The 24588-nt window shown below is 44.0% G+C and overlaps 1 long non-coding RNA gene, 4 pseudogenes and 1 gene segment (V, D, J or C); 5 read left to right on the forward strand and 1 right to left on the reverse strand.

Annotated features, from left to right (window-relative positions):
- Positions 1 to 964: 964 nt before the first annotated feature.
- Positions 965 to 5860, forward strand: LOC120363029 (uncharacterized; annotated as a pseudogene).
- A 3415-nt stretch (positions 5861 to 9275) lies between these two features.
- LOC120360892 (T cell receptor gamma variable 8-like) lies at positions 9276 to 9858 on the forward strand (annotated as a pseudogene).
- Positions 9859 to 13055: 3197 nt separating this feature from the next.
- Positions 13056 to 13799, forward strand: LOC120363035 (T cell receptor gamma variable 4-like; annotated as a pseudogene).
- A 2246-nt stretch (positions 13800 to 16045) lies between these two features.
- LOC120363034 (T cell receptor gamma variable 8-like) lies at positions 16046 to 17099 on the forward strand (annotated as a pseudogene).
- A 1149-nt stretch (positions 17100 to 18248) lies between these two features.
- LOC141580132 (uncharacterized) lies at positions 18249 to 23718 on the reverse strand. The gene is made up of 2 exons (XR_012512235.1): positions 23569 to 23718; positions 18249 to 19077 (listed from the first exon to the last, which is right to left on the reverse strand). It is a non-coding gene; the product is annotated as an uncharacterized LOC141580132 (long non-coding RNA).
- On the forward strand, positions 20059 to 20705 carry LOC120363030 (T cell receptor gamma variable 8-like). The segment is given in 2 exon segments: positions 20059 to 20251; positions 20357 to 20705. Coding segments are annotated over 2 exon segments (381 nt in total).
- Positions 23719 to 24588: the final 870 nt, after the last annotated feature.

The raw sequence follows: 24588 nt of genomic DNA on the forward strand, positions 1-24588 counted from the left end.
GCCAATTAAAGTATCGAGTACCCCGGAAATTTGGAAGTTCAGCTAAATAACAAGTTTTAGTTTAAATATGTTCCAAATACTGCATGACATGTCATCCTGTACTACTTAAAAAAGCCAAAAAACTCACACTCGTTCTTCAATGCATAAAAATTCTCTAATACAGAGACCACAGCCACAAGGTCCCATGCACGACCTCCGCCCCCCGACAGTTCCCCCACCCCCAGCACACCCATTTAATTCAGAAGAGAGTCCAAGACCCACCAACATACCTGACCCTCAGTCCTGTTAATAAAGCCGAGTGGCCTTGGGTGGCTGCCTCCTGTTTCCTTGCTGATTCGAAAAGGAAGGTGGTTCAGGGCCCTAATCAGAAGCTTCCTGACAGCGGCTTTACCTGCGGAAACACCACAGTGCAGGGTGTGAGCCTGCTGTGCACCGCCCCCTCCAAGGGCTGGGGCTGTGAACTCCAGGCTCTGCCTCCCACAGCTCTGCACTCCCTCTGCTGCAGGCCTGAGCTCTCCTTGCCCCTGCCTCTCTTCTGCAGAGGGCCTGCTCTCAGCTGCCACCGGAGGGCGCTGGAGAACCGGCCTGAGCAGAGAGGCAGGAGCTCCTCTGCAGGTCCCCCCAGGCACCTCCCCTTCTGGAGGAAGGCTTGGGAGTCCCCAGAGGCATCCTCAGTCACTTCCCTCTGCTGTGACTCAGGAAGACCAGCTCCCCTCACTGTGCTAGGCATCACTTCCCTGGTCCCTTTCCTTCCAAGGCCCCAGAGAGGAAGGCATGGGGTGGGCCCTAGCCCTGCTTCTAGCTTTGCTGCCTCCTGGTGAGTGCGCTGCCTATGGAGAGGCTCACGGGTCTCATTTTACTTTGTTTCTTCTTTTGCAAGGGGTGCCAGGCTAAGAAATGCCTCATTATGTTTTGTGTTGTTCTCACTGCAGCCAGTCAGATCTCTTCCAACTTGGAAGTGACAATGAAGTCAGTCACTGGGACAACGGGGTCATCTGCTGTAATCACCTGTGATCTTCCTGGAGAAAATACCAGATACATCCACTGGTACCTCCACCAGGAGGGGGAGGCCCCACAGCGTCTTCTGCACTGTGACACCTACAACTCCAGGGTTATGTGGGATTCAGGAATCAGTCCAGGGAAGATGGAGAGCTTTGCAGTCACGAGGAGGAGCTCGATACTGATAGTGACAAATCTAATTGAAAATGATTCTGGGGTCTATTACGGTGCCACCTGGGACAGGCACAGTGGTTCAGACCTGCCCTACCACACTGAAATCTGCCTTGTGGCTGCTTAGCTGCCCCTCTCATTTCCTGCCCCCTCTCATTACCTGCCCCTGAATTTCCTGTATTCTGTACAGAGAGAAACACAGCTTCACTGCCGGTCTCCCGCTAATATCACACTCCCCTGGCAGCAGCTGCACCTGTTCCCACCCCTTCCCCAGGACTTCCCTGAACACCAAGCTGCCATGTCCAGGCCTCAGCTAAGCAGCCTGTCAGCGGGGAATGTTCTCTCTGCTCTGTGGGGGAGGTCCACTCGTTCTGCTTTCTAGGACAGACAGCTGCACCTAGAGTCCAGCTGTGAGGTGAGATATTTTGGACAGCAAATGGGAAGGGTATTTATACCGAACCATGTATCCAATGTTGGTCCGGAGATCGCAGCTGAGACTGGTGCTTATTCCTTCTGTCTGTAACAGTATAAGCAGTACTGGAATTCCCGCTCAATCACTAGGCCTAGATGTGCAGTGAACATTCTCTCCCTCTGCCTTCCCTTTTTTTCTCTCTCCTTACTTACTTGCTTTATTATTTTTCTCCCCTTCCCTCCCTTCCTTCGTTCCTTTCTTCCATTTTCCTTCCTTTTTTTTTCTTCCCTCCTTGCTTTTCTCTCTTTCTTTCCATTTTGGCTACATAATTAGAATAGTTCTTCTACAAAATCATTTGAAATTATTTCCTCTATCTGTTCATTCCAACATTGATACAGCTAGTTTGTTTGGTTTTTGTTTCTATATTTTTAAAAATTTTTAATTATTATGTTCTGTTTCATATTTGTTTAGTATACATAAACCACTACATGGAACTGAAGTCAAAATTATACAAGGAGATTCATTTGAAGCTTTTAGCTTCCATTGTAGATTTCTCATTCCTCTTTTCTCTCTGACCCTATAGTTAACAATATTTTTATCCGTTCACTTAAACTTTTTCACTTTGTCATAGTGCCGTATGTATTGTTTCTTTTTCAATGCCATATTTATATTTTCATTCTTATATTGGGTCTTTATACATTTTAAACAATCTTTCATTTTCCCACATCTGTATTTTGTGTCTTCTAAAGGTGCACATACTTCAAAAGTATGCATAAAGAAGTCCATATCATTTATTTGAATGTTTTTATGCATTGATTATTTAATGATAGCATCGTTGATCTATCAGGATTTTTATACAATAATTACTATATGGATAATAGGAATACTGGCCAGGCCCGGTGGCTCATGCCTGGAATCCCAGCATTAGGGTAGTTGAGTCAGGCTCACCTGAGGCCAGGAGGAGGCTGAGACCAGCTTAGCCAAGGTGGTGAAAGCCTGTCTCCACTAAGAGTAAAAAAAAAATTATCCGGCTGTAGTGACACACACATGTAATCCCATCCACTTTGGATGCTGAGGCAGGAGAATCTCTTGAGCCTGGAAGGTGGAGGTTTCCGTGAGCTCAGATCACCCTACTGCACCCCAGTTTGGGCAACAGAGCAAGCCTCTGTCTCAAAAAAAATTAATAATAATACTATTGATGGTAAATGTGGAACTGACATTCTGGTAGTTAATGTGCTAGGCACATTCCATGCAGACTTTATTTAATCTACACAGAAACTTCATAAAGGGTCTAAAGTACCATTGAATGTAACACAGAAGAAATCAGGGGGTTAAGTGACCTCCCCTATGTCATATACTTTAATTTGATTGCAATCCAAGCTCTGTGGTTCCAAAAATGAGATTTGTTGATTCAATTTGCATTCCCTCATCTTTGGAGTACTGGCATTATTTTACATCTTTACAGGCCATTTATAGTTCTTCTTTTGAGAATTACCTTGTCATATTCTGTGCCTATTCTTCTTTTGGAGGGTTTTTTCTTATTTGTTTGTAAGAATTAATATACACCATTTTAGGGAAGTGATCCTTTATCAAACAAGTTGAAAATATTTCTCATCATTTGGTATTTTTTTTTCTGCATCTTTGGTGAACTGAATATTGTATATTACTTTTAATAAAAAATCTATCAATTTTTCTAGGGTCTCTATTATGATATCAGTCACAGAGAGAACAATGTCATCTAAAATTAGTGTGCAATTCATCATTGTTTAAGTCTAATTATGTCCTGTTTTCAGTTTTATTGTAACTAAATCTCTGCTTTTAGCTTTAAAGGTAGCAGCCCAAGAATATGTGTTTCCATATGGTAGGTCAATTCCCAAAGGAGAACATATTAAACAATCAAGTATTTCCTTGTGGATATTAAGATACAACTTTATATGATAAAATATGACATTCCTGTGGCTCTCTTTCTGGACTTTCCACTGTCTTCCATGAAGCTTTCCATCCTAGTGCCAGTATTGGCCTCTCCTCAGCCTGGTAGCTTAGTGGTTAATTTCACATTCCAGTGGAGTTTGCTTCTCTTATTACTTTTTTGTTTTAAAGGTTTTCTATCCATTCTCATGTGACGGCAATTCTCTCCCTTCTCATTTTTAAGCCACGAGAGTTCTGTCCCAGGCAGAATTTTCCAGGCTCCAAGGCAGGTGAGCTTCCCTCCTTCACAAGGACTCTGAGGACTCAGCTTTCAGAGCTCCTCCTGCAGCAGCCGCATGTCCTGTACGCATGGTCCAGAGGCAGAGGGACACCACCCAGGGCCCTCAGCGTTTCTCATTCCCTGCAGTGATGACAGCAGAAACTGAATTCTCTGAGCTAGGTCAACACAACAACCAAGAGGGACATGGTTCTACATCTTATTCTGCATATTTTAAACATGTGTCTAAGCATATTTGTTACAGAGGAGCTGAAAATCTGTGTAGGCATTACTGAAGTCTCACAATTATTTTACTGGACTTGTTTTATCATCTGTATCTCCATCTAGGAATCCAGGCCCACTGCAGATATCAGTCAGCTTTCTGAGGGTTTGGTTGCTAAATAAAATATGCAATACCCAGGAAATTTGGAAGTTCAGATAAATAAGTTTTAGTTTGAGTATGTCCCAAATATTGCATGACATGGCACCCTATACTACTAAAAACAAATAAACAAAAACAAACAAACAAAAAACTCACACTTCTACCTGATTGAAGAGAAATCCTCTAATAAAGAGATGACTCACATGTGCATCCCCCCACACACAAACTCATACAGAATGACAGAAACATCTGCTCACGCCCACACAACCATTTACCTTAGAGGAAAGTCCAAGACCCCAACATACCTGATTCTCAGTCCTGTGAATATAGAAGGTTCAGGCTTACCCCAAGTGCCTCTGGGTGCTGACCCCAGTGTGCTTTCAGATGTGAAAAAGATGGCAATTTGGGGCCCTAATATGGGCCTGGCAGAATGAGGCCCTGGCAGTGGCCTTACCTGCTGAAACTTTGCAGTACAGGGTGTGAGCCTGCTGTGCACTACCCGCAAACAATCTCCCAGGTTTGGGCCTGTGAACTCCAGGCTCTGCCTCTCCCAGGTCTGCACTCCCTCTGCTGCAGGCCTGAGCTCTCCTTGCCCCTGGCTCTCTTCTGCAGAGGGCCTGCTCTCAGCTGCCACAGGAGGGCGCTGGAGAACCGGCCTGAGCAGAGAGGCAGGAGCTCCTCTGCAGGTCCCCCCAGGCACCTCCCCTTCTGGAGGAAGGCTTGGGAGTCCCCAAAGAGGCATCCTCAGTAGTTTCTTTCTGCCTGTGACTCAGGAAGACCAGCTCCCTGACTGCCTTCTGTGCTAGGGATCACTTCTTTGTTGAATGGGACCTGAGTTTTGAGAGGGTCTTGTGCTCCTCTTCGTCTGGTCCCTTTCCTTCCAAGGCCCCAGAGAGGAAGGCATGGGGTGGGCCCTAGCCCTGCTTCTGGTTTTCCTGCCTCCCGGTGAGTGCGCTGCCTACAGAGAGGCTCACGGGTTTTGTTTGTGTTTTTTTGTTGTTTTTGTTGTTGTTGTTGTTTTTTGCAAGGGGTGCCATGCTATGGAATGCCCATTATATTTTGTGTTGTGTCATTGCAGCCAGTCAGATATCTTCCAACTTGGAAGGGAGAATGAAGTCAGTCACTGTGCCGAGTGGGTCATCTGCTGCAATCACGTGTGATCTTCCTGTAGAAAATACCAGATACATCCACTGGTACCTCCACCAGGAGGGGAAGGCCCCACAGCATCTTCTGTACTATGACAACTCCATCCCCAGTTCAGAGAAGTATAATACTTTTCCAATCACTAGGAGGAGGTGGAAATTGAAACTGCAAAATCTAATTGAAAATGATTCTGGGGTCTATTATTGTGCCACCTGGGTCAGGCACAGTGGTTCAGACCCGCCCTACACCACACTGAAAACCTGCCTTGTGGCTGCTTAGCTGCCCCTCTCATTTCCTGCCACTGAATTTCCTGTATTCTGTACAGAGAGAAACACAGCTTCACTCCCGATCTCCCGCTAATATCACACTCCCCTGGCAGCAGCTGCACCTGTTCCCACCCCTCCCCCAGGACTTTCCTGAACACCAAGCTGCCATGTCCAGGCCTCAGCTAAGCAGCCGGCCTGAGAGCAAGCTTCTCTCAGCTCTCCTAGGACACGGGGGAGGCCCACTCACTCTGCTTCCTAGGACACACAGGTACACCTGCGGTCCAGGTGTGAAGCGAGATACTTTGGACAGCAAATAAAAAGGGTATTTATCCTGAATCATATATCCAATTGGATAACCATCCCTTATATCTGTAACAATGTAAGCAATACTATCATTACCACTCAATCACTAGGCCTAGACATGCAGTTGAACATTGTCTCCCTCTCTCTCCTACTTTCTTGGTTACTTGCTGTTTTTCTGCAGCTCCCTTCCCCTGTGCCCCCACTCCCTCCCTCCCTCCCTCCCTTCCTTTCTTCCTTCCTTCTTTCTCTCTTTCCTTTTCTTTCCTGCTTTTCTTTCTTTCTTTCTTTTTGGGCACACAATCAGAATACTTTTTCAACAAAATCATCTGTAGCTGGGCATGGTGGCGCGTGCCTGTCATCCCAGCTACTCGGGAGGCTGAGGCAGGAGAATTGCCTGAGCCCAGGAGGCGGAGGTTGCGGTGAGCCGAGATCGCGCCATTGCACTCCAGCCTGGGTAACAAGAGCGAAACTCCGTCTCAAAAAAAAAAAAAACAACAAACAAAAACAACAACAAAAAAAAATCATCTGGGATAATTCTCTATATGTTCACGGCAACATTGATACACCTGGTTTATTTGTTCCGTTTTTCATTTTTATATTTTGGAAATTTGTTGCGTAGTTTTGATTTGCATATGTAAAACATTTACATAGAACTGAAGTCCAAATTATAAACAGGATAGATTTGGTGATTTTTGCTTCCATTCTAGAATTCTCTTTACTCTTCTCTCTCTCACCCTATAGGTAACAATATCTTTTTCAGTTCAGGTGAACTTTTTCACTTTTTCTTATTTATTCAGAAGTCTATCACTATTTCAGAAATACATCTTTTGTTTCTCACATGTGCAGTAGGCATTGTTTTTATCTGACTGTCCTATTTGTTTTTTGCTCTGATAATTGGTTTTTATACATTTTAATTATCTTTCATTTTTTGGTGTCTGCATTTTGTGTCTTACTTGTAAAGGTGAACATACTTCAGAAATATAGATAAAGAAATTTATATAATTTTGTTAACATTTTATTCATTTATTACTTGATCTTGATATCATGATATATCTGGAATTTTATACAATAATTACTGTAGTAATAATACTGATGATAAATATGGATACTGACGTTCTTGTAGTTACTGTAGTAAGCACATTACATGTATATTTTATTGAATCTTCACAGAAACTTTGTTGAACTGTTAAAGTACTCTTGAATACAGCAGATGAGAAATTGAGGGGTTAACTAACATTCCCTAAGTCATATACCTTAATTTGATAGCATTTTCAATCCATGCTTTGGGGTTGAGAAAATAAGATTTGTTCATTCTATTTGCATTTTCTAATCTTCACAAATACCAGCATTAGTTTACAACATTGCAGGCCACTTATACTTCTTGTGAATTGCCTTTTATACTCTTTGCCTATTCTTCTGTTGAGGTATTGATTTTTTCTTATTTGGTGGTAAGAATTAATATACACTATTTTAGAGATAGTGATCCTTTATCAAATGTGTTGAAAATATTTCACACCATTTGATGTATTTTATTTCAGCACCTTTTGGTAAACTTTGTATATGTTAATAAAATGTATCATTTTTTTTCTAGGATCTCTATTATGATGCCAGACTCAGACCAATGTCACCTACAATTAGTTTGCAATTCATCATTGTTTTAAGTCTAATGAATTCCTGTTTTCAGTTTTATTACAACAAAATCTCTAGTACCTTTTAAGTTATCAACCCAAGAATATTTGTTTTCATATGATAAGTCAATTCCCAAAAGAGAACATAATAATCAAGTATTTCCTTGTGGATATTAATGTGCAACTTTATGACATGATAAAATATTACATACCTGTGGCTCTCTTTCTGGACTTACCTGTGCATTCCATGAATCCTTTTATTCTAGGGCCTCTCCTCAGCATGGTAGCTTTATGGTTTATTTTACAATGCAGTGGAGTTTGCTTCTCTTATTACTTTTTTGTTTTAAGGATTTTCTATGCCTTCTAATGTGATGGCAATTCTCTCCCTTCTCATTTTTGAATCATCAGAGTTCTGTCCCAGGCAGGATTTTCCAGGCTCCAAGGCAGGTGAGCTTCCCTCCTTTTCAAGGACCCTGAGGACTCAGCTTTCAGAGCTGCTCCTGCAGCAGCCTCATGTCTTGTACACGTGGTCCAGAGGCAGAGGGAGACCACCCGGAGCCCCCAGTGTTTCTCATTCTCTGAGGTGATAACAGCAGAAACAGAATTCCCTGAGCTAGGCCAGCACAACACCGGAGAGGGATATTCTTCTACATCTTATTCTGCATATTTTAAACATGTGTCTAAGCATATTTGTTATAGAGGAGGTGAAAATCTGTGTACACACTGCTGAATTCTAACAATTGTTTTCCTGGACTTGTTTTATCGTCTGTATCTCCATCTAGGAATCCAGGCCCACTGCAGATATCAGTCTGCTTTCTGCGAGGACTGCTGCCAAATAAAACATGCAATACCCAGGAATTTTGGAAGTTCAGATAAACGAGTTTTTAGTTTAAGTATGTCCAAATATTGCATGACATGGCAACGTGTACTACTTAAAAAAAAAAAAAAAAAAAAAAACCCACACTGCTACTTGAATGAACAGAAATTCTCTAATAAGATCACACACATTTGCACCCCCCCACACACACACACAAACTCACACAGGATGACACAAATACACACCACACCTCCACACGCTGATTCAACTTAGCGGGAAGTCCAAGACCCACCAACACATCTCACACTCAGTCCTGTTAATAAAGCAGGTTCAGGCCTACTCAGAGTGCCCCTGGGTGTTGATCCAGTGTCCCTGCAGATGCGAAAAGGAAGGGGTTCAGGGCCCTAATCAGAAGCTTCCTGGCAGAAAGAGGCCCTGGCAGCGGCCTTACCTGCTGAAACTCTGAAGGGCAGGGTGTGAGCCTGCTGTGCACCGCCCCCTCCAAGGGCTGGGCCTGTGAACTCCAGGCTCTGCTTCCCCCAGGTCTGCACTCCCTCTGCTGCAGGCCTGAGCTCTCCTTGCCCCTGGCTCTCTTCTGCAGAGGGCCTGCTCTCAGCTGCCACCAGAGGGCGCTGGAGAACTGGCCTGAGCAGAGAGGCAGGAGCTCCTCTGCAGGTCCCCCCAGGCACCTCCCCTTCTGGAGGAAGGCTTGGGAGTCCCCAAAGAGGCATCCTCAGTCACTTCCCTCTGCTGTGACTCAGGAAGACCAGCTCCCCTCACTGTGCTAGGCATCACTTCCCTGGTCCCTTTCCTTCCAAGGCCCCAGAGAGGAAGGCATGGGGTGGGCTCTAGCCCTGCTTCTAGCTTTGCTGCCTCCTGGTGAGTGTGCTGCCCATGGAGAGGCTCACGGGTCTCATTTTACTTTGTTTCTTCTTTTGCAAGGGGTGCCAGGCTAAGGAATGCCTCATTATGTTTTGCGTTGTTCTCATTGCAGCCAGTCAGATATCTTCCAACTTGGAAGTGAGAATGAAGTCAGTCACTGGGACAACGGGGTCATCTGCTGTAATCACCTGTGATCTTCCTGTAGAAAATTCCTTATACATCCACTGGTACCTCCACCAGGAGGGGGAAGCCCCACAGCATCTTCTGTACCATGTCTTCTCCAGCTCCAGGGATGTGTTGGAATCAGGAGTCAGTTCAAGAAAGTACTATACTCTTGAAGCCACGAGGTGGAGCTCAAAAGTGAGACTACGAAATCTAAATCAACGTGACTCTGGGATCTATTACTGTGCCACCTGGGACAGGCACGGTGAGTCAGACCTGCCCTACACCACACTGAAAACCTGCCTTGTGGCTGCTTCTGCTACACAAGATTGAGCTGCCCCCTCTCATTTCCTGCCACTGAATTTCCTGTATTCTGTACAGAGAGAAACACAGCTTCACTCCCGGTCTCCCGCTAATATCACACTCTCCTGGCAGCAGCTGCACCTGTTCCCACCCCTCCCCCAGGACTTTCCTGAACACCAAGCTGCCATGTCCAGGCCTCAGCTAAGCAGCCTGCCTGAGAGCAAGGTTTTCTCAGCTCTCCTAGGACACGGGGGAGGCCCACTCACTCTGCTTCCTAGGACACACAGGTACACCTAGGGTCCAGCTGTGAAACAAGATATTTCGGACAGCAAATGAAAAGGGTGTTTATACTGAATCATGTATCCAATCATGGTCCAGAGATCACAGCCGAGAGTGGTGTTCACCTCTTATATCTATAACAATATAAGCAATACTATAATTACCACGAAATAACTAGGCCTAGATGTGCAGTTGACCCTGCTCTCCCTCTGCCCTCTTTTCCTCTCTCTACTTTCTTGGTTGCTTGCTGTTTTTGTACACCTCCCTTTCCCTGCCCTTCCCTCCCTCCCTCCCTCCCTCCTTCCTTCTTTCCTTCCTTCCATCTTTCCTTTTCTCTCTCTTTTTTGAGCACACTATCAGAATACTTTTTCAATAAAATCATCTGGAATAATTCTCTGTATGTTCAGGCAATATTGATACATCTGGTTTATTTGTTCAGTTTTCATTTTTATATTTTGGAAATTTGTTGTGTTCTATTGATTTGCATATGTAAAACATTTACATGGAACTGAAGCCAAAAATTATAAAACAAGATAGATTTAGAGATTTTTGCTTCCATTCTAGAATTCTCTTTTCTCTTCTCTCTTTTGCCCTATAGGTAACAATATCTTTTTCCATTTAGGTGAACTTTTTCACTTTTTCTTATTTATTGAGAAGTCTATCACTATTTCAGAAATACATCTTTGTCATATGTGCAGTATGCATTGTTTCTATTTGAATGTCATTTTTTTTTGCTCTGATAATTGGTTTCTATACATTTTAATCAATGTTTTAGTTTCTGGCATCTGGATTTTGTGTCTTACTTGGAAAGGTGAATATAATTCAGAAGTATGCACAAAGAAATTCATATCATTTTGTTAGTATTTTTAATTACTTGATATTGATATGAACTATCTGGAATTTTTATACAGTAATTACTATAGTAATAATAATTCTGATGGTAAATTGGGTACTGACTCTCTGGGAGTTACTGTACTAAGCACATAACATGTATATTTTATTGAATCTTCATAGAAACCTTATTGACAGGTTAAAGTACCATTGAATATAGCAGATGAGAAATTGAGGGGTTAACTAACATTCTCTAAGTCATATACTTTAATTTATCACAATTTCAATCCAAGCTCTGGGGTTCACAAAATGAGATTTGTTCATTTAATTTGCATTTTCTCATCTTGATGAATACTAGCATTATTTTACAAGTTTATAGGCCATTTATCCTTCTTCTTTTGTGAATTGCCTATTCATACTCTTTGCCTGTGCTTCTGTTGAGGTATTGCTTTTTCCTTATTTGTTTGTAAGAATTGATACACACCATTTTAGAGATATTGATGCTTTATCAAATATGTTGAAAATATTTCTCATTATTCGCTTTTATGTATTTTCAGCACCTTTTGGTGAACTAAACTTTGTATATTACTTTTAATAAAATCTATCAATTTTTCTAGGGTCTCTATTATGATGTGAGGCTCAGGGAGAACAATGTCACCTATAATTAGTGTGCAATTCATCATCGTTTAAGTCTAATGACTTCCTGTTTCAGTTTTATTACAACTAAATATCTATTTGTACCTTTTAAGTTAGCAACCCAGAATATTTGTTTCCCTATGGTAAGTCAATTTCCAAAGGAGAATGTATTAAATAATCAAGAATTTCCATGTGGATATTAACATACAATTTTGGGACATTATAAAATATGACATTCCTGTGGCTCTCTTTCTGGACTTTCCACTGTGTTCCATGAAGCTTTTCATCCTAGTGCCAGTATTGGCCTCTCCTCAGCACGGTAGCTTTAGAGTTCATTTTACAATGCAGTGGAGTTTGCTTCTCTTATTACTTTTTTGTTTTAAGGATTTTCTATGCCTTCTAATGTGATGGCAATTCTCTCCCTTCTCATTTTTGAATCATCAGAGTTCTGTCCCAGGCAGGATTTTCCAGGCTCCAAGGCAGGTGAGCTTCCCTCCTTCACAAGGACTCTGAGGACTCAGCTTTCAGAGCTGCTCCTGCAACAGCCTCATGTCCTGTACGCGTGGTCCAGAGGCAGAGGGAGACCACCCAGAGCCCCCTGCCTTTCTCGTTCCCAGCTGTGATAACAGCAGAAACTGAATTCTCTGAGCTAGGTCAAGACAACAAAACTGAGAGAGACATGGTTCTACATCTTATTATGCATATTTTAAACATGTTCCTATACGTATTTGTTATAGCAAAGGTGAAAATCTGTAAACGCACTACTGAATTTTCACAATTATTTTACTGGACTTGTTTTATCACCTGTATCTCCATCTAGGAATGTAAGTCCACTGCAGATATCAGTCAGCTTTCTGAGAGTACACTTGCTAAATGATATATGCAATACCTGGGAAATTTGGAAGTTCAGATAAATGAGCTTCTAGTTTAAGTACGTCCCAAATATTGGATGACATGACATCATGTTCTACTTAAAAAATAAATCTAACGCTTCTACTTGAATGAAGAGAAATCTTCTTATAAGAAGATCACAAATGTGCACAAACGCCCTCCCCCCAACACACACACAAACTCACACAAGATGACACAAACACCCGCCCCCACCCCCCACACACACACCCATTTACCTTTGAGGGAAGTCCAAGACCCACCAACATACCTGACCCTCAGTCCTGTTAATAAAGCAGGTTCAGGCCTTCTCAGAGTGCCCCTGGGTGTTGATCCAGTGTCCCTGCAGATGTGAAAAGGAAGGCGGTTCAGGGCCTTAATCAGAAGCTTCCTGGCAGAATGAGGCCCTGGCAGCGGCTTTACCTGCAGAAACGCCACAGTGCAGGGTGTGAGCCTGCTGTGCACCGCCCCCTCCAAGGGCTGGGCCTGTGAACTCCAGGCTCTGCCTCTCCCAGGTCTGCACTCCCTCTGCTGCAGGCCTGAGCTCTCCTTGCCCCTGGCTCTCTTCTGCAGAGGGCCTGCTCTCAGCTGCCACCGGAGGGCGCTGGAGAACCGGCCTGAGCAGAGAGGCAGGAGCTCCTCTGCAGGTCCCCTCAGGCACCTCCCCTTCTGGAGGAAGGCTTGGGAGTCCCCAGAGGCATCCTCAGTCACTTCCCTCTGCTGTGACTCAGGAAGACCAGCTCCCCTCACTGTGCTAGGCATCACTTCCCTGGTCCCTTTCCTTCCAAGGCCCCAGAGAGGAAGGCATGGGGTGGGCCCTAGCCCTGCTTCTAGCTTTGCTGCCTCCTGGTGAGTGTGCTGCCTATGGAGAGGCTCACGGGTTTTATTTGTTTTCTTTTGCGAGAGGTGCCATACTAAGGAATGCCCATTATATCCTGTGTTGTTCTCATTGCAGCCAGTCAGATAACTTCCAACTTGGAAGGGAGAATGAAGTCAGTCACCGGGAGGACTGAGTCATCTGCTGTAATCACCTGTGATCTTCCTGGAGAAAATACCAGATACATCCACTGGTACCTCCACCAGGAGGGGGAGGCCCCACAGCGTCTTCTGTACTATGATCTCTACAACTCCAAAATGGTATCGGAATCAGGAATCAGTCCAGGAAAGTATGATACTTACGCAATCACAAGCAGGAGCTGGAAATTGAGAGTGCGAAATCTAATTGAAAATGATTCTGGGGTCTATTACTGTGCCACCTGGGACACGCACAGTGGTTCAGACCTGCCCTACACCACACTGAAAACCTGCCTTGTGGCTGCTTCTGCTACACAAGATAGAGCTGCCCCTCTCATTTTCTGCCACTGAATTTCCTGTATCCTGTACAGAGAGAAACACAGCTTCACTCCCGATCTCCCGCTAATATCACACTCCCCTGGCAGCAGCTGCACCTGTTCCCACCCCTCCCCCAGGACTTTCCTGAACACCAAGCTGCCATGTCCAGGCCTCAGCTAAGCAGCCGGCCTGAGAGCAAGGTTTTCTCAGCTCTCCTAGGACACAGGGGAGGCCCACTCACTCTGCTTCCTGGGACACACAGGTACACCTGCGGTCCAGCTGTGATTGAGATACTTTGGACAGCAAATGGGAAGGGTATTTATACTGAATCACGTATCCAGAGATCACAGCTGAGAGCAGTGCTTCTCTTTTAGGTATATAACAATATAAGTCATACTATAATTACCACTAAAACACTTGGCCTAGATATGCAGTTGAACATTCTCTTCCCCTGCCCTCGCCTTTTTCCCCTCTCCTTTCTTATTTACTTGCTTGCTTTTATTTTCCACCCTCCCTCCCTCCTTCCCTTCCTTTCTTCCTTCTTTAATTCTGTCCTTTCTTCTTCCTGTTTTTTCCTTCCTTCCTTTCTTTTCTCTCTCTTTCAGTTTTGGGTACAGAATCAGACTACTTTTTCAATAAAGTCAGCTGAAATAACTTACCTCCATATGCTCATGCCAACATTCATACACCTAAGTTTATTCGTTCCGTTTTCATTTTTAAAACTTAGAAATGTGTTGGTTTCTTTTGTTTTATACTTGTTTGGCATATGTAAAATATTTACATGGAACTAAAATCAATATAATGTAGAATATTCATTTGGCAATTTTAAATTCCATTCTAGATTTCTTTTTTTCTCTTTCTTTGTTTTTAGTTTTGAAATGGAGTTTCACTCTGTCACCCAGGATGGAGTGCAGCAGTGCAATCTCGGCTCACTGCAACCTCCACCTCCTGGGTTCAAGCGATTCTCCTGCCTCAGCCTCCTGAGCAGCTGGGATTACAGGCACATGCCAGCACACCCAGCTAAAGTTTGTATTTTTGGTAGAGATGGGGTTTCCCCATGTTGGCCAGGCTGGTCTGCAACTCCTGACCTCAGGTGATTCCCCCAGCCTTGGGAAGGTGAGCTTCCCTCCTTCACAAGGACCCTGAGAACTGAGCTTTCAGAGTCTCTCCTGCTGCAGCCTCATCTCCTGCACGGGTGTCCAGAGGCAGAGGGAGATCACCTGGAGGGCCCTCCCTTTCTCATTCCCAGCTATGATGACATCAAAAACTGAATCTCTGAGCTAAGCCAATACAACAACTGAGACGGACATTGTTCTACATCTTATTCTGCATTTTTTTTTTTTTTTTTTTTTGAGACGGAGTTTCGCTCTTGTTACCCAGGCTGGAGCGCAATGGCGCGATCTCGGCTCACCGCAACCTCTGCCTCCTGGGTTCGGGCAATTCTCCTGCCTCAGCCTCCTGAGTAGCTGGGATTACAGGCACGTGCCACCATGCCCAGCTAATTTTTTGTATTTTTAGTAGAGACAGGGTTTCACTATGTTGACCAGGATGGTCTCGATCTCTCGACCTCGTGATCCACCCGCCTCGGCCTCCCAAAGTGCTGGGATTACAGGCGTGAGCCACCGCGCCCAGCTATTCTGCATATTTTAAACATGAGTCTAGACATATTGGTTATAGAGGAGGCGAAAATCTGGATATGCACTACTGAATTTCCACCGTTTCCTTACTGCACTTGTTTCATTACCCATATCGTCATCTGTGAATCCAGGTCCCCTGCAGATATCAGTCTGCTTTCTGAAGGTAAGTTTGCTAAATAAAATATGCAATACCCAGAATATTTGAAAGTTTAAAGAAATAAGCTTTTAGTTTAAGTGTATCCCAAATATTGTGTGACATAGCACCCTGTACTACTTTTAAAAAAACAACTCACACTACCACCACAATGGCCAGAAATCCTCTAATAAAGAGATCACACACATGCGTGCCCGTGCACACATGCACACATAAACACACACACGCACACACACACACACACACATAGGATCACATACAGGAGGAGAATCCAAACCCACCAACATACCTGACCCTCGTTCCTGTTATTAAAGCAGGTTCAGGCCTTCTCAGAGTGTCCCTGGGTGTTGCCTCCAGTGTCCTTGCAGATATGAAAAGGAAAGCGGTTCAGGGCCCTAATCAGAAGCCCTGCACCGCCCCCTCCAAGGGCTGGGGCTGTGAACTCCAGGCTCTGCCTCACCCAGGTCTGCACTCCCTCTGCTGCAGGCCTGAGCTCTCCTTGCCCCTGCCTCTCTTCTGCAGAGGGCCTGCTCTCAGCTGCCACCGGAGGGCGCTGGAGAACCGGCCTGAGCAGAGAGGCAGGAGCTCCTCTGCAGGTCCCCCCAGGCACCTCCCCTTCTGGAGGAAGGCTTGGGAGTCCCCAAAAAGGCATCCTCAGTCACTTCCCTCTGCTGTGACTCAGGAAGACCAGCTCCCCTCACTGTGCTAGGCATCACTTCCCTGGTCCCTTTCCTTCCAAGGCCCCAGAGAGGAAGGCATGGGGTGGGCCCTAGCCCTGCTTCTAGCTTTGCTGCCTCCTGGTGAGTGTGCTGCCCATGGAGAGGCTCACGGGTTTTATTTGTTTTCTTTTGCGAGAGGTGCCATACTAAGGAATGCCCATTATATCCTGTGTTGTTCTCATTGTAGCGAGTCAGATCTCTTCCAACTTAGAAGGGAGAATGAAGTCAGTCACCGGGACAACGGGGTTATCTGCTGTAATCACCTGTGATCTTCCTGGAGAAAATACCAGATACATCCACTGGTACCTCCACCAGGAGGGGGAGGCCCCACAGCGTCTTCTGTACTATGATCTCTACAACTCCAAAATGGTATCGGAATCAGGAATCAGTCCAGGAAAGTATGATACTTATACAATCACAAGCAGGAGCTGGAAATTGAGAGTGGGAAATCTAATTGAAAATGATTCTGGGGTCTATTACTGTGCCACCTGGGACACGCACAGTGGTTCAGACCTGCCCTACACCACACTGAAAACCTGCCTTGTGGCTGCTTCTGCTACACAAGATAGAGCTGCCCCTCTCATTTCCTGCCACTGAATTTCCTGTATCCTGTACAGAGAGAAACACAGCTTCACTCCCGGTCTCCCGCTAATATCACACTCCCCTGGCAGCAGCTGCACCTGTTCCCACCCCTCCCCCAGGACTTTCCTGAACACCAAGCTGCCATGTCCAGGCCTCAGCTAAGCAGCCTGCCTGAGAGCAAAGTTTTCTCAGCTCTCCTAGGACACGGGGGAGGCCCACTCACTCCGCTTCCTAGGGTCCAGCTATAAAACCGGCTATTTTGGACAGCAAATGCGAAGAATATTTATACTGAATTACTTATCTAATCATGGTTTAGAGATCGCAGCTTAGAATGGTGCCCTTCTCTTGTGCCTATAACAATATAAGCTACACCATAATTACCACTAAATTACTGGGCCTATATATGCAGTTGAACATTCTCTCCCTCTGGAGATTGAGAGTGGAAATGGAGAGTTATTTACTATTTTTCCACACCTCCGTTCCCCTCCCTTCCCCTGCCTCCCTGTCTTCCTCCCTACCTACTTCTCTCCCTCCCTACCTGTCTCCCTAGCTTGCTTCCCGCTTCCCTCCCTCCCTCACTCTGACCTACCTACCTACCTTTCTTCTTTGCTTCCTTCCTCTTTCCCTTTCTCCTTCTTCCATTTTTGGGCAAACAATCAGAACACTTACTCAAAAAAATAATCTGGAATAACTATCTGCATGTTCACAGCAACTGTGATACACCTGGTTTATTTGTTCTTTTTTTATATATATTTTGAAAATTTGTTGTGTTGTTTTGATTTGCATATGTGGAACATTTACATAAAACTGAAGCCAAAAATTATAAAACAAGATTGATTTAGAGATTTCGCTTCCATTCTAGAATTCTCTTTCCTCTTCTCTCTCTCAACCTATGGGTAACAATATCTTTTTCAGTTCAGGTGAACTTTTTTATATTTATTCAGAAGTCTATCACTATTTCAGAAATACATCTTTTGTTTGTCATATATACAGTATGCATTGTTTCTATTTGAATGTCATATTTTTTTGCTGTGATAATCGGTTTTTATACATTTTAATCGATGTTTCATTTTCTGGTGTCTGGATTTTGTGTCTTACTTGGAAAGGTGAACATACTTCAGAAGTATGCACAAAGAAATTCATATCATTTTGTTAATTTTTTTCATTAATTACTTGATATTGATATGATCTATCTGGAATTTTTATACAATAGTTACTGTAGTAATAATAACACTGATGGAAATATAGGTACTGACTTTCTGGTAGTTACTGTACTAAGCACATTACATGTATATTTTATTGAATCTTCACAGAAACCTTATTGATGGGTTAAGTATCATTGAATATAGCTGATGAGAAATTGAGGGGCTAACTAACATTCCCTAAGTCATATGCTTTAATTTGATAGTGACTTCAATCCAAGCTCTGGGGTTCAGAAAATGAGCTTTGCACATTCAATTTGCATTTTCTTATTTTTATGAATACTAGCATTATTTTACAGCTTTATAGGCTATTTATACATCTTTTGTGAATTGCCTTTTAATACTCTTTGTCCATTCTTCTGTTGAGGTATTAAATTTTTCTTATTTGTTTGTGAGGATTAATATTCACCATTTTAGAGATAATCATCCTTTATCACACATGTTGAAATTATTTCTCGTCATTTGCTGTTATTTATTTTTGGCACCATTTGGTGAACTGAACTTACATTACTTTTAACAAAATCTGTCAATTTTTCTAGGGTCTCTATTACGATGTGAGGCTCAGAGAGAACAATGTCACCTATAATTAGTCTCCAATTCATCATCGTTTAAGTCTAATGATTTCCTGTTTTTAGTTTCATTACAACTAAATCTCTATTTGTACCTTTTAAGTTAGCAGCCCAAGAATACGTGTTTCCATATGGTAAGTCAATTCCCAAAGGAGAATATATTAAATAATCAAGTATTTCCTTGTCGATATTAACATACAATTTTAGGACATGATAAAATATTACATTCCTGTAATATTTCTGGACTTTCCACTGTGTTCCGTGAAGCTTTTCATCCTAGTGCCAGTATCGGCCTCTCCTCAGCACGGTAGCTTTAGAGCTCATTTTACATTCCAGTGGAGTTTGCTTCTCTTATTACTTTTTTTGTTTTAAGGTTTTTCTATGCCTTCTAATGTGATGGCAATTCTCTCCCTTCTCATTTTTGAATCATCAGAGTTCTGTCCCAGGCAGGATTTTCCAGGCTCCAAGGCAGGTGAGCTTCCCTCCTTCACAAGGACTCTGAGGACTCAGCTTTCAGAGCTGCTCCTGCAACAGCCTCATGTCCTGCACGCGTGGTCCAGAGGCAGAGGGAGACCACCCGGAGCCCCCAGTGTTTCTCATTCCCAGTGGTGATGACAGCAGAAACGGAATTCTCTGAGCTAGGCCAACACAACCACCGAGAGGGACATGGTACTCCGTCTTATTATTCATGTTTTAAAAATGTTTCTAAACATAATTGTTACAGGAGAGGTGAAAATCTGTGTGTGCACTACTGGATTCTGGCAAATATTTTACTGGACTTGTTTTATCATCTGTATCTCCATGTATGAATCCAGGTCCACTACAGATTTCAGTTCACTTTCTGAGGGTAGGGTTGCTAAATAAAATAGGCAATACCCAGGAAATTTGGAAGTTCTGATAAATAACAAGTTTTCAGTTTAAGTATGTCCCAAATATTGCATGACATGGCACTGTGTACTATTTAGAAAAAAAAAAAAAATCTCACTTCTACTGCAATGAAAAGAAATCCTCTAATAAAGAGATCCCATACATGGGCACCGCCCCAGCACACAAACTCACACAGGATGACACAAACACCCACCCCACCCCCACACAGCCATTTATCTTACAGGGAAGTCCAAGACTCACCAAAATAACTCACTTTCAGTCCTATTAATAAAAGAGGTTCAGGCCTACTCAGAGCATCCCTGGGTGTTGCCTACACTGTCCTTGCAGATGTAAAAAGGAAGGCTCTTCAGGGCCATAATCAGAGGCTTCCTGCCAGGCTAAGGTCCTGACATCAGCATTACCTGCAGAAACGCCACAGTGCAGGGTGTGAGCCTGCTGTGCACCGCCGCCTCCAAGGGCTGGGGCTGTGAACTCCAGGCTCTGCCTCCCCCAGGTCTGCACTCCCTCTGCTGCAGGCCTGAGCTCTCCTTGCCCCTGGCTCTCTTCTGCAGAGGGCCTGCTCTCAGCTGCCACCGGAGGGCGCTGGAGAACCGGCCTGAGCAGAGAGGCAGGAGCTCCTCTGCAGGTCCCCCCAGGCACCTCCCCTTCTGGGAGGAAGGCTTGGGAGTCCCCAAAGACAGATCCTTAGTTCTCTCTGCCTGTGACTCTGGAAGACCAGCTCCCCCACTGCCTTCTGTGCTAGGGATCACTTCCTTGTTGAGTGGGACCTGAGTTTTGAGAGGGTCTTGTGCTCCTCTTCATCTGGTCCCTTTCCTTCCAAGGCCCCAGAGAGGAAGGCATGGGGTGGGCCCTAGCCCTGCTTCTCGCTTTGCTGCCTCCTGGTGAGTGCGCTGCCCTTGGAGAGGCTCACGGGTTTTGTTTTCTTCCTTTGTAAGGGGTGCCATACTAAGGAATGCCCCATTGTATTTTGTGTTGTTTCATTGCAGCCAGTCAGATATCTTCCAACTTGGAAGGGAGAATGAAGCCAGTCACCGGGCGTTTAGTCACTGGGCGTACGGGGTCATTTGCTGTCATCGCCTGTGATCTTCCTGGAGAAAATACCTTATACATCCACTGGTACCTCCACCAGGAGGGGAAGGCCCCACAGCGTCTTCTGTACTATGACACCTACCAGTCCAAGGCTGTGTTGAATTCAGGAATCAGTCCAGGAAAGAAGGATAATTATCTAATCTTGAAGGGGAGCTGGAAATTGGTACTGCAAAATCTAATTGAAAGTGATTCTGGGGTCTATTACTGTGCCACCTGGGACAGGCACAGTGGTTGAGACCTGCCCTACACCACACTGAAATCTGCCTTGTGGCTGGTTGTGGTACACAAGATAGAGCTGCCCCTCTCATTTCCTGCCACTGAATTTCCTGTATTCTGTACAGAGAGAAACACAGCTTCACTCCCGATCTCCTGCTAATATCACACTCCCCTGGCAGCAGCTGCACCTGTTCCCACCCCTCCCGCAGGACTTTCCTGAACACCAAGCTGCCATCTCCAGGCCTCAGCTAAGCAGCCGGCCTGAGAGCAAGGTTTTCTCAGCTCTCCTAGGACACGGGGGAGGCCCACTCACTCTGCTTCCTATACAGGGACTCCTAGGGTCCAGCTGTGAAACCAGATATTTTGCACAGCAAATGGGAAGGATATTTTTACTGAATCATGTATCCAACCATGGTCCAGATATGGCAGGTTAGAGCAGTGCTCACCTCTTATGTCTATAACAATATAAGCAATATTAGAATTGCCACTAAATCACTAGGCCTAGATGTGCAGGTGAACCTTCTCCCCTTCTGCCGACGTTTTTTTCTCTCTCTGCTTTCTTGGTTACATACTATTTTTCTACACCTCTCTTCCCCTGCCCTCCCTAGCATGCTTCCTCCCTTCCTCACTTCCTCCTTTCCTTCCTTTTTTCTCCCCTTCTTTTTTGGGCACACAATCAGAATACTTTTTTAACAAAATCATCTGGAATAATTCTCCATATGTTCACGGCAGCGTTGATACACTTGGTTAATTTGTTCAGTTTTCATTTGTATATTTTGGAAATTTGTTGTGATTTGTATATGTAGAACACTGACGTGAAACTGAAGTCAAAATTATAAAACAAGATAGATGTAGAGATTTTAGCTCCCATTCTAGAATTCTGTTTTCTCTCTCTCACCCTATAGGTAACAGTATCTTTGTCAGTTCAGGTGAACTTTTTCACTGTTTCTTATTCACTCAGAAGTCTATCACTATTACAGAAATACATTATTCTGTTTGTCATATGTGCAATATGCATTGTTTCTATTTGAATGTCGTATTTTTTTTTTGCTCTGATAATTGGTTTTTATACATTTTAATCAATCTTTGATTATCTGGTGTCTGGATTTTGTGTCTTACTTAGAAAGGTGAACATACTTTAGAAATATGCATAAAGAAATTCATATCATTTCGTTAATATTTTATGTTTATTTGATATTGATATCATGATCTATCAGGAAGTTTTATACAATAATTACTGTAGTAATAACAACAATACTGATGGTAAATATGGGTACTGACTTTAAGGTAGTTACTAAGCACATTACGTGTATATTGTATTGAGTCTTCACAGAAACCTTATTGACATGTTAAAGGACCCTTGAATATAGTAGATGAAAAATTGAGGGGTTACCTAACATTCCCTAAGGCATATACTTTAATTGATAGCAATTTCAATCGAAGCCCTGGGGTTTGGCAAATGAGATTTGTTCAATTTGCACTTTCTGATCTTTATGAATACTAGCATTATTTTACAACTTTGTAAGCCATTTATACTTCTTTTGTGAATTGCCTTTTCATACTCTTTGCCTATTCTGTTGAAGTATTCAGTTTTTCTTATTTGTTGGTAAGAATTAATATACACCATTTTAGAGATAGCTATCCTTTATCAACCATGTTGAAAATATTTTTTCTCATTTACTTTTATTTGCGGCATCTATGGTGAACTGAACTTTGTAAATTAATTTAATAAAATCTATCAATTTTTCTAGGGTCTCTATTATGTCAGGCTCAGAGAGACCAATGTCACCTACAATTAGTCTGTAATTCATCATCGTTTAAGTCTAATGATTTCCTGCTTTCAGTTTTATTACAACTAAATTTCTGTTTGTGACTTTTAAGTTAGCAACACAAGAATATGTGTTTCCATATGGTAAGTCAATTCCCAAAGGAGAACATATTAAATAATCAAGTATTTCCTTGTCAATATTAGCATACAACTTTATGACATGATAAAATATTACATTCCTGTGGCTCTCTTTCTGGACTTTCCACTGCGTTCCATGAATATTTTCATTCTAGTGCCAGTATTGGCCTCTCTTCATCATGGTAGCTTTGTGGTTCATTTTACATTCCAGTGGAGCTTGTTTTCTTATTACTTTTTCTGTTTTAAGGATTTTCTATGCATTCTAATGTGATGGCAATTCTCTCCCTTCTCATTTTTAAACCATGAGAGTTCTGCCCTACCCAGGATATTCAGGCTCCAAGGCAGGCAAGCTTCCCTCCTCTACAAGGTCTCTGAGAGCTCAGCTTTGAGCTGCTCCTGCAGCAGCCTAATGTCCTGCACGTGGGGCCCAGAGGCAGATGGACACCACCTGGGGCCCCGTGCCTTTCTCATTCCCAGCTGGGATGACGGCAGACTCTGAATTCTCTGAGCTAGGCCAACACAACAACCGAGAGGGACATAGTTCTGTGTCTTATTCTGCATATTTTAAACGTGTGTCTAAACATATTTGCAACAGAGGAGGCGAAAATCTGTGTGCACTCCTGGATTTTCACAATTATTTTATTGAACTTGTTTTATTGTCTGTAACTCCATCTAAGAATCCAGGTCCACTGCAGATATCAGTCAGCTTTCTGAGAGTACAGTGGCTAAATAAATATGCAACACCCAGGAAATTTGGAAGTTCAGGTGGTAAGTTTTTAGTTTAAGTATGTCTCAAATATTGCACGACATAGCACCCAGTACTACTTAAAAAAAACTCACACTTTTACTTCAACGAACAGAAATCCTCCAATAAGGTAATCACACACCTGTGCACAGTCCCCACACCGCACAAACTCCCACAGATGACACGAACACCCACCCCACCCCCACACACCCATTTACCTTAGAGGGGAGTCCAAGACCCACCAACATACCTGACCCTCAGTCCTGTTAATAAAGCAGGTTCAGGCCTTCTCAGTGTGCCCCTGGGTGTTGATCCAGTGTCCCTGCAGATGTGAAAAGGAAGGCGGTTCAGGGCCTTAATCAGAAGCTTCCTGGCAGAATGAGGCCCTGGCAGCGGCTTTACCTGCAGAAACACCACAGTGCAGGGTGTGAGCCTGTGGAGCACCGCCCCCTCCAAGGGCTGGGCCTGTGAACTCCAGGCTCTGCCTCCCCCAGGTCTGCACTCCCTCTGCTGCAGGCCTGAGCTCTCCTTGCCCCTGGCTCTCTTCTGCAGAGGGCCTGCTCTCAGCTGCCACCGGAGGGCGCTGGAGAACGGGCCTGAGCAAAGAGGCAGGAGCTCCTCTGCAGGTCCCCCCAGGCACCTCCCCTTCTGGAGGAAGGCTTGGGAGTCCCCAGAGGCATCCTCAGTCACTTCCCTCTGCTGTGACTCAGGAAGACCAGCTCCCCTCACTGTGCTAGGCATCACTTCCCTGGTCCCTTTCCTTCCAAGGCCCCAGAGAGGAAGGCATGGGGTGGGCTCTAGCCCTGCTTCTAGCTTTCCTGCCTCCTGGTGAGTGTGCTGCCTATGGAGAAGCTCACGGGTTTTGTTTTTTTCTTCTTTTGCGAGGGGTGCCATACTAAGGAATGCTGCATTATGTTTTGTGTTGTTCCCTTTGCAGCCAGTCAGAAATGTTCCAACTTAGAAGGTAGAACGAAGTCAGTCACCGTGCCAAGTGGGTCATCTGCTGTAATCACCTGTGACCTTCCTAAACAAAGTACAGTCTAATACATCCTCTGGTACCTCCACCAGGAGCGGAAGTTTCCACAGCGTCTTCTGCTATCCCATGACCCCTCCACATCCAAGGTTGTGGTGGAATCAGGAATCAGTCCAGGAAAGGATGATACTTATGCAAGCACAAGGAGAAGCTCAAAATTGATACTGAAAAATCAATTGAAGATGATTCTATTACTGCCACCTGGGGACAGGCACAGTGATTCAGACCT

This window comes from Saimiri boliviensis, chromosome 10, assembly GCF_048565385.1.
Source record: "Saimiri boliviensis isolate mSaiBol1 chromosome 10, mSaiBol1.pri, whole genome shotgun sequence".
Lineage (NCBI taxonomy): Eukaryota > Metazoa > Chordata > Mammalia > Primates > Cebidae > Saimiri > Saimiri boliviensis.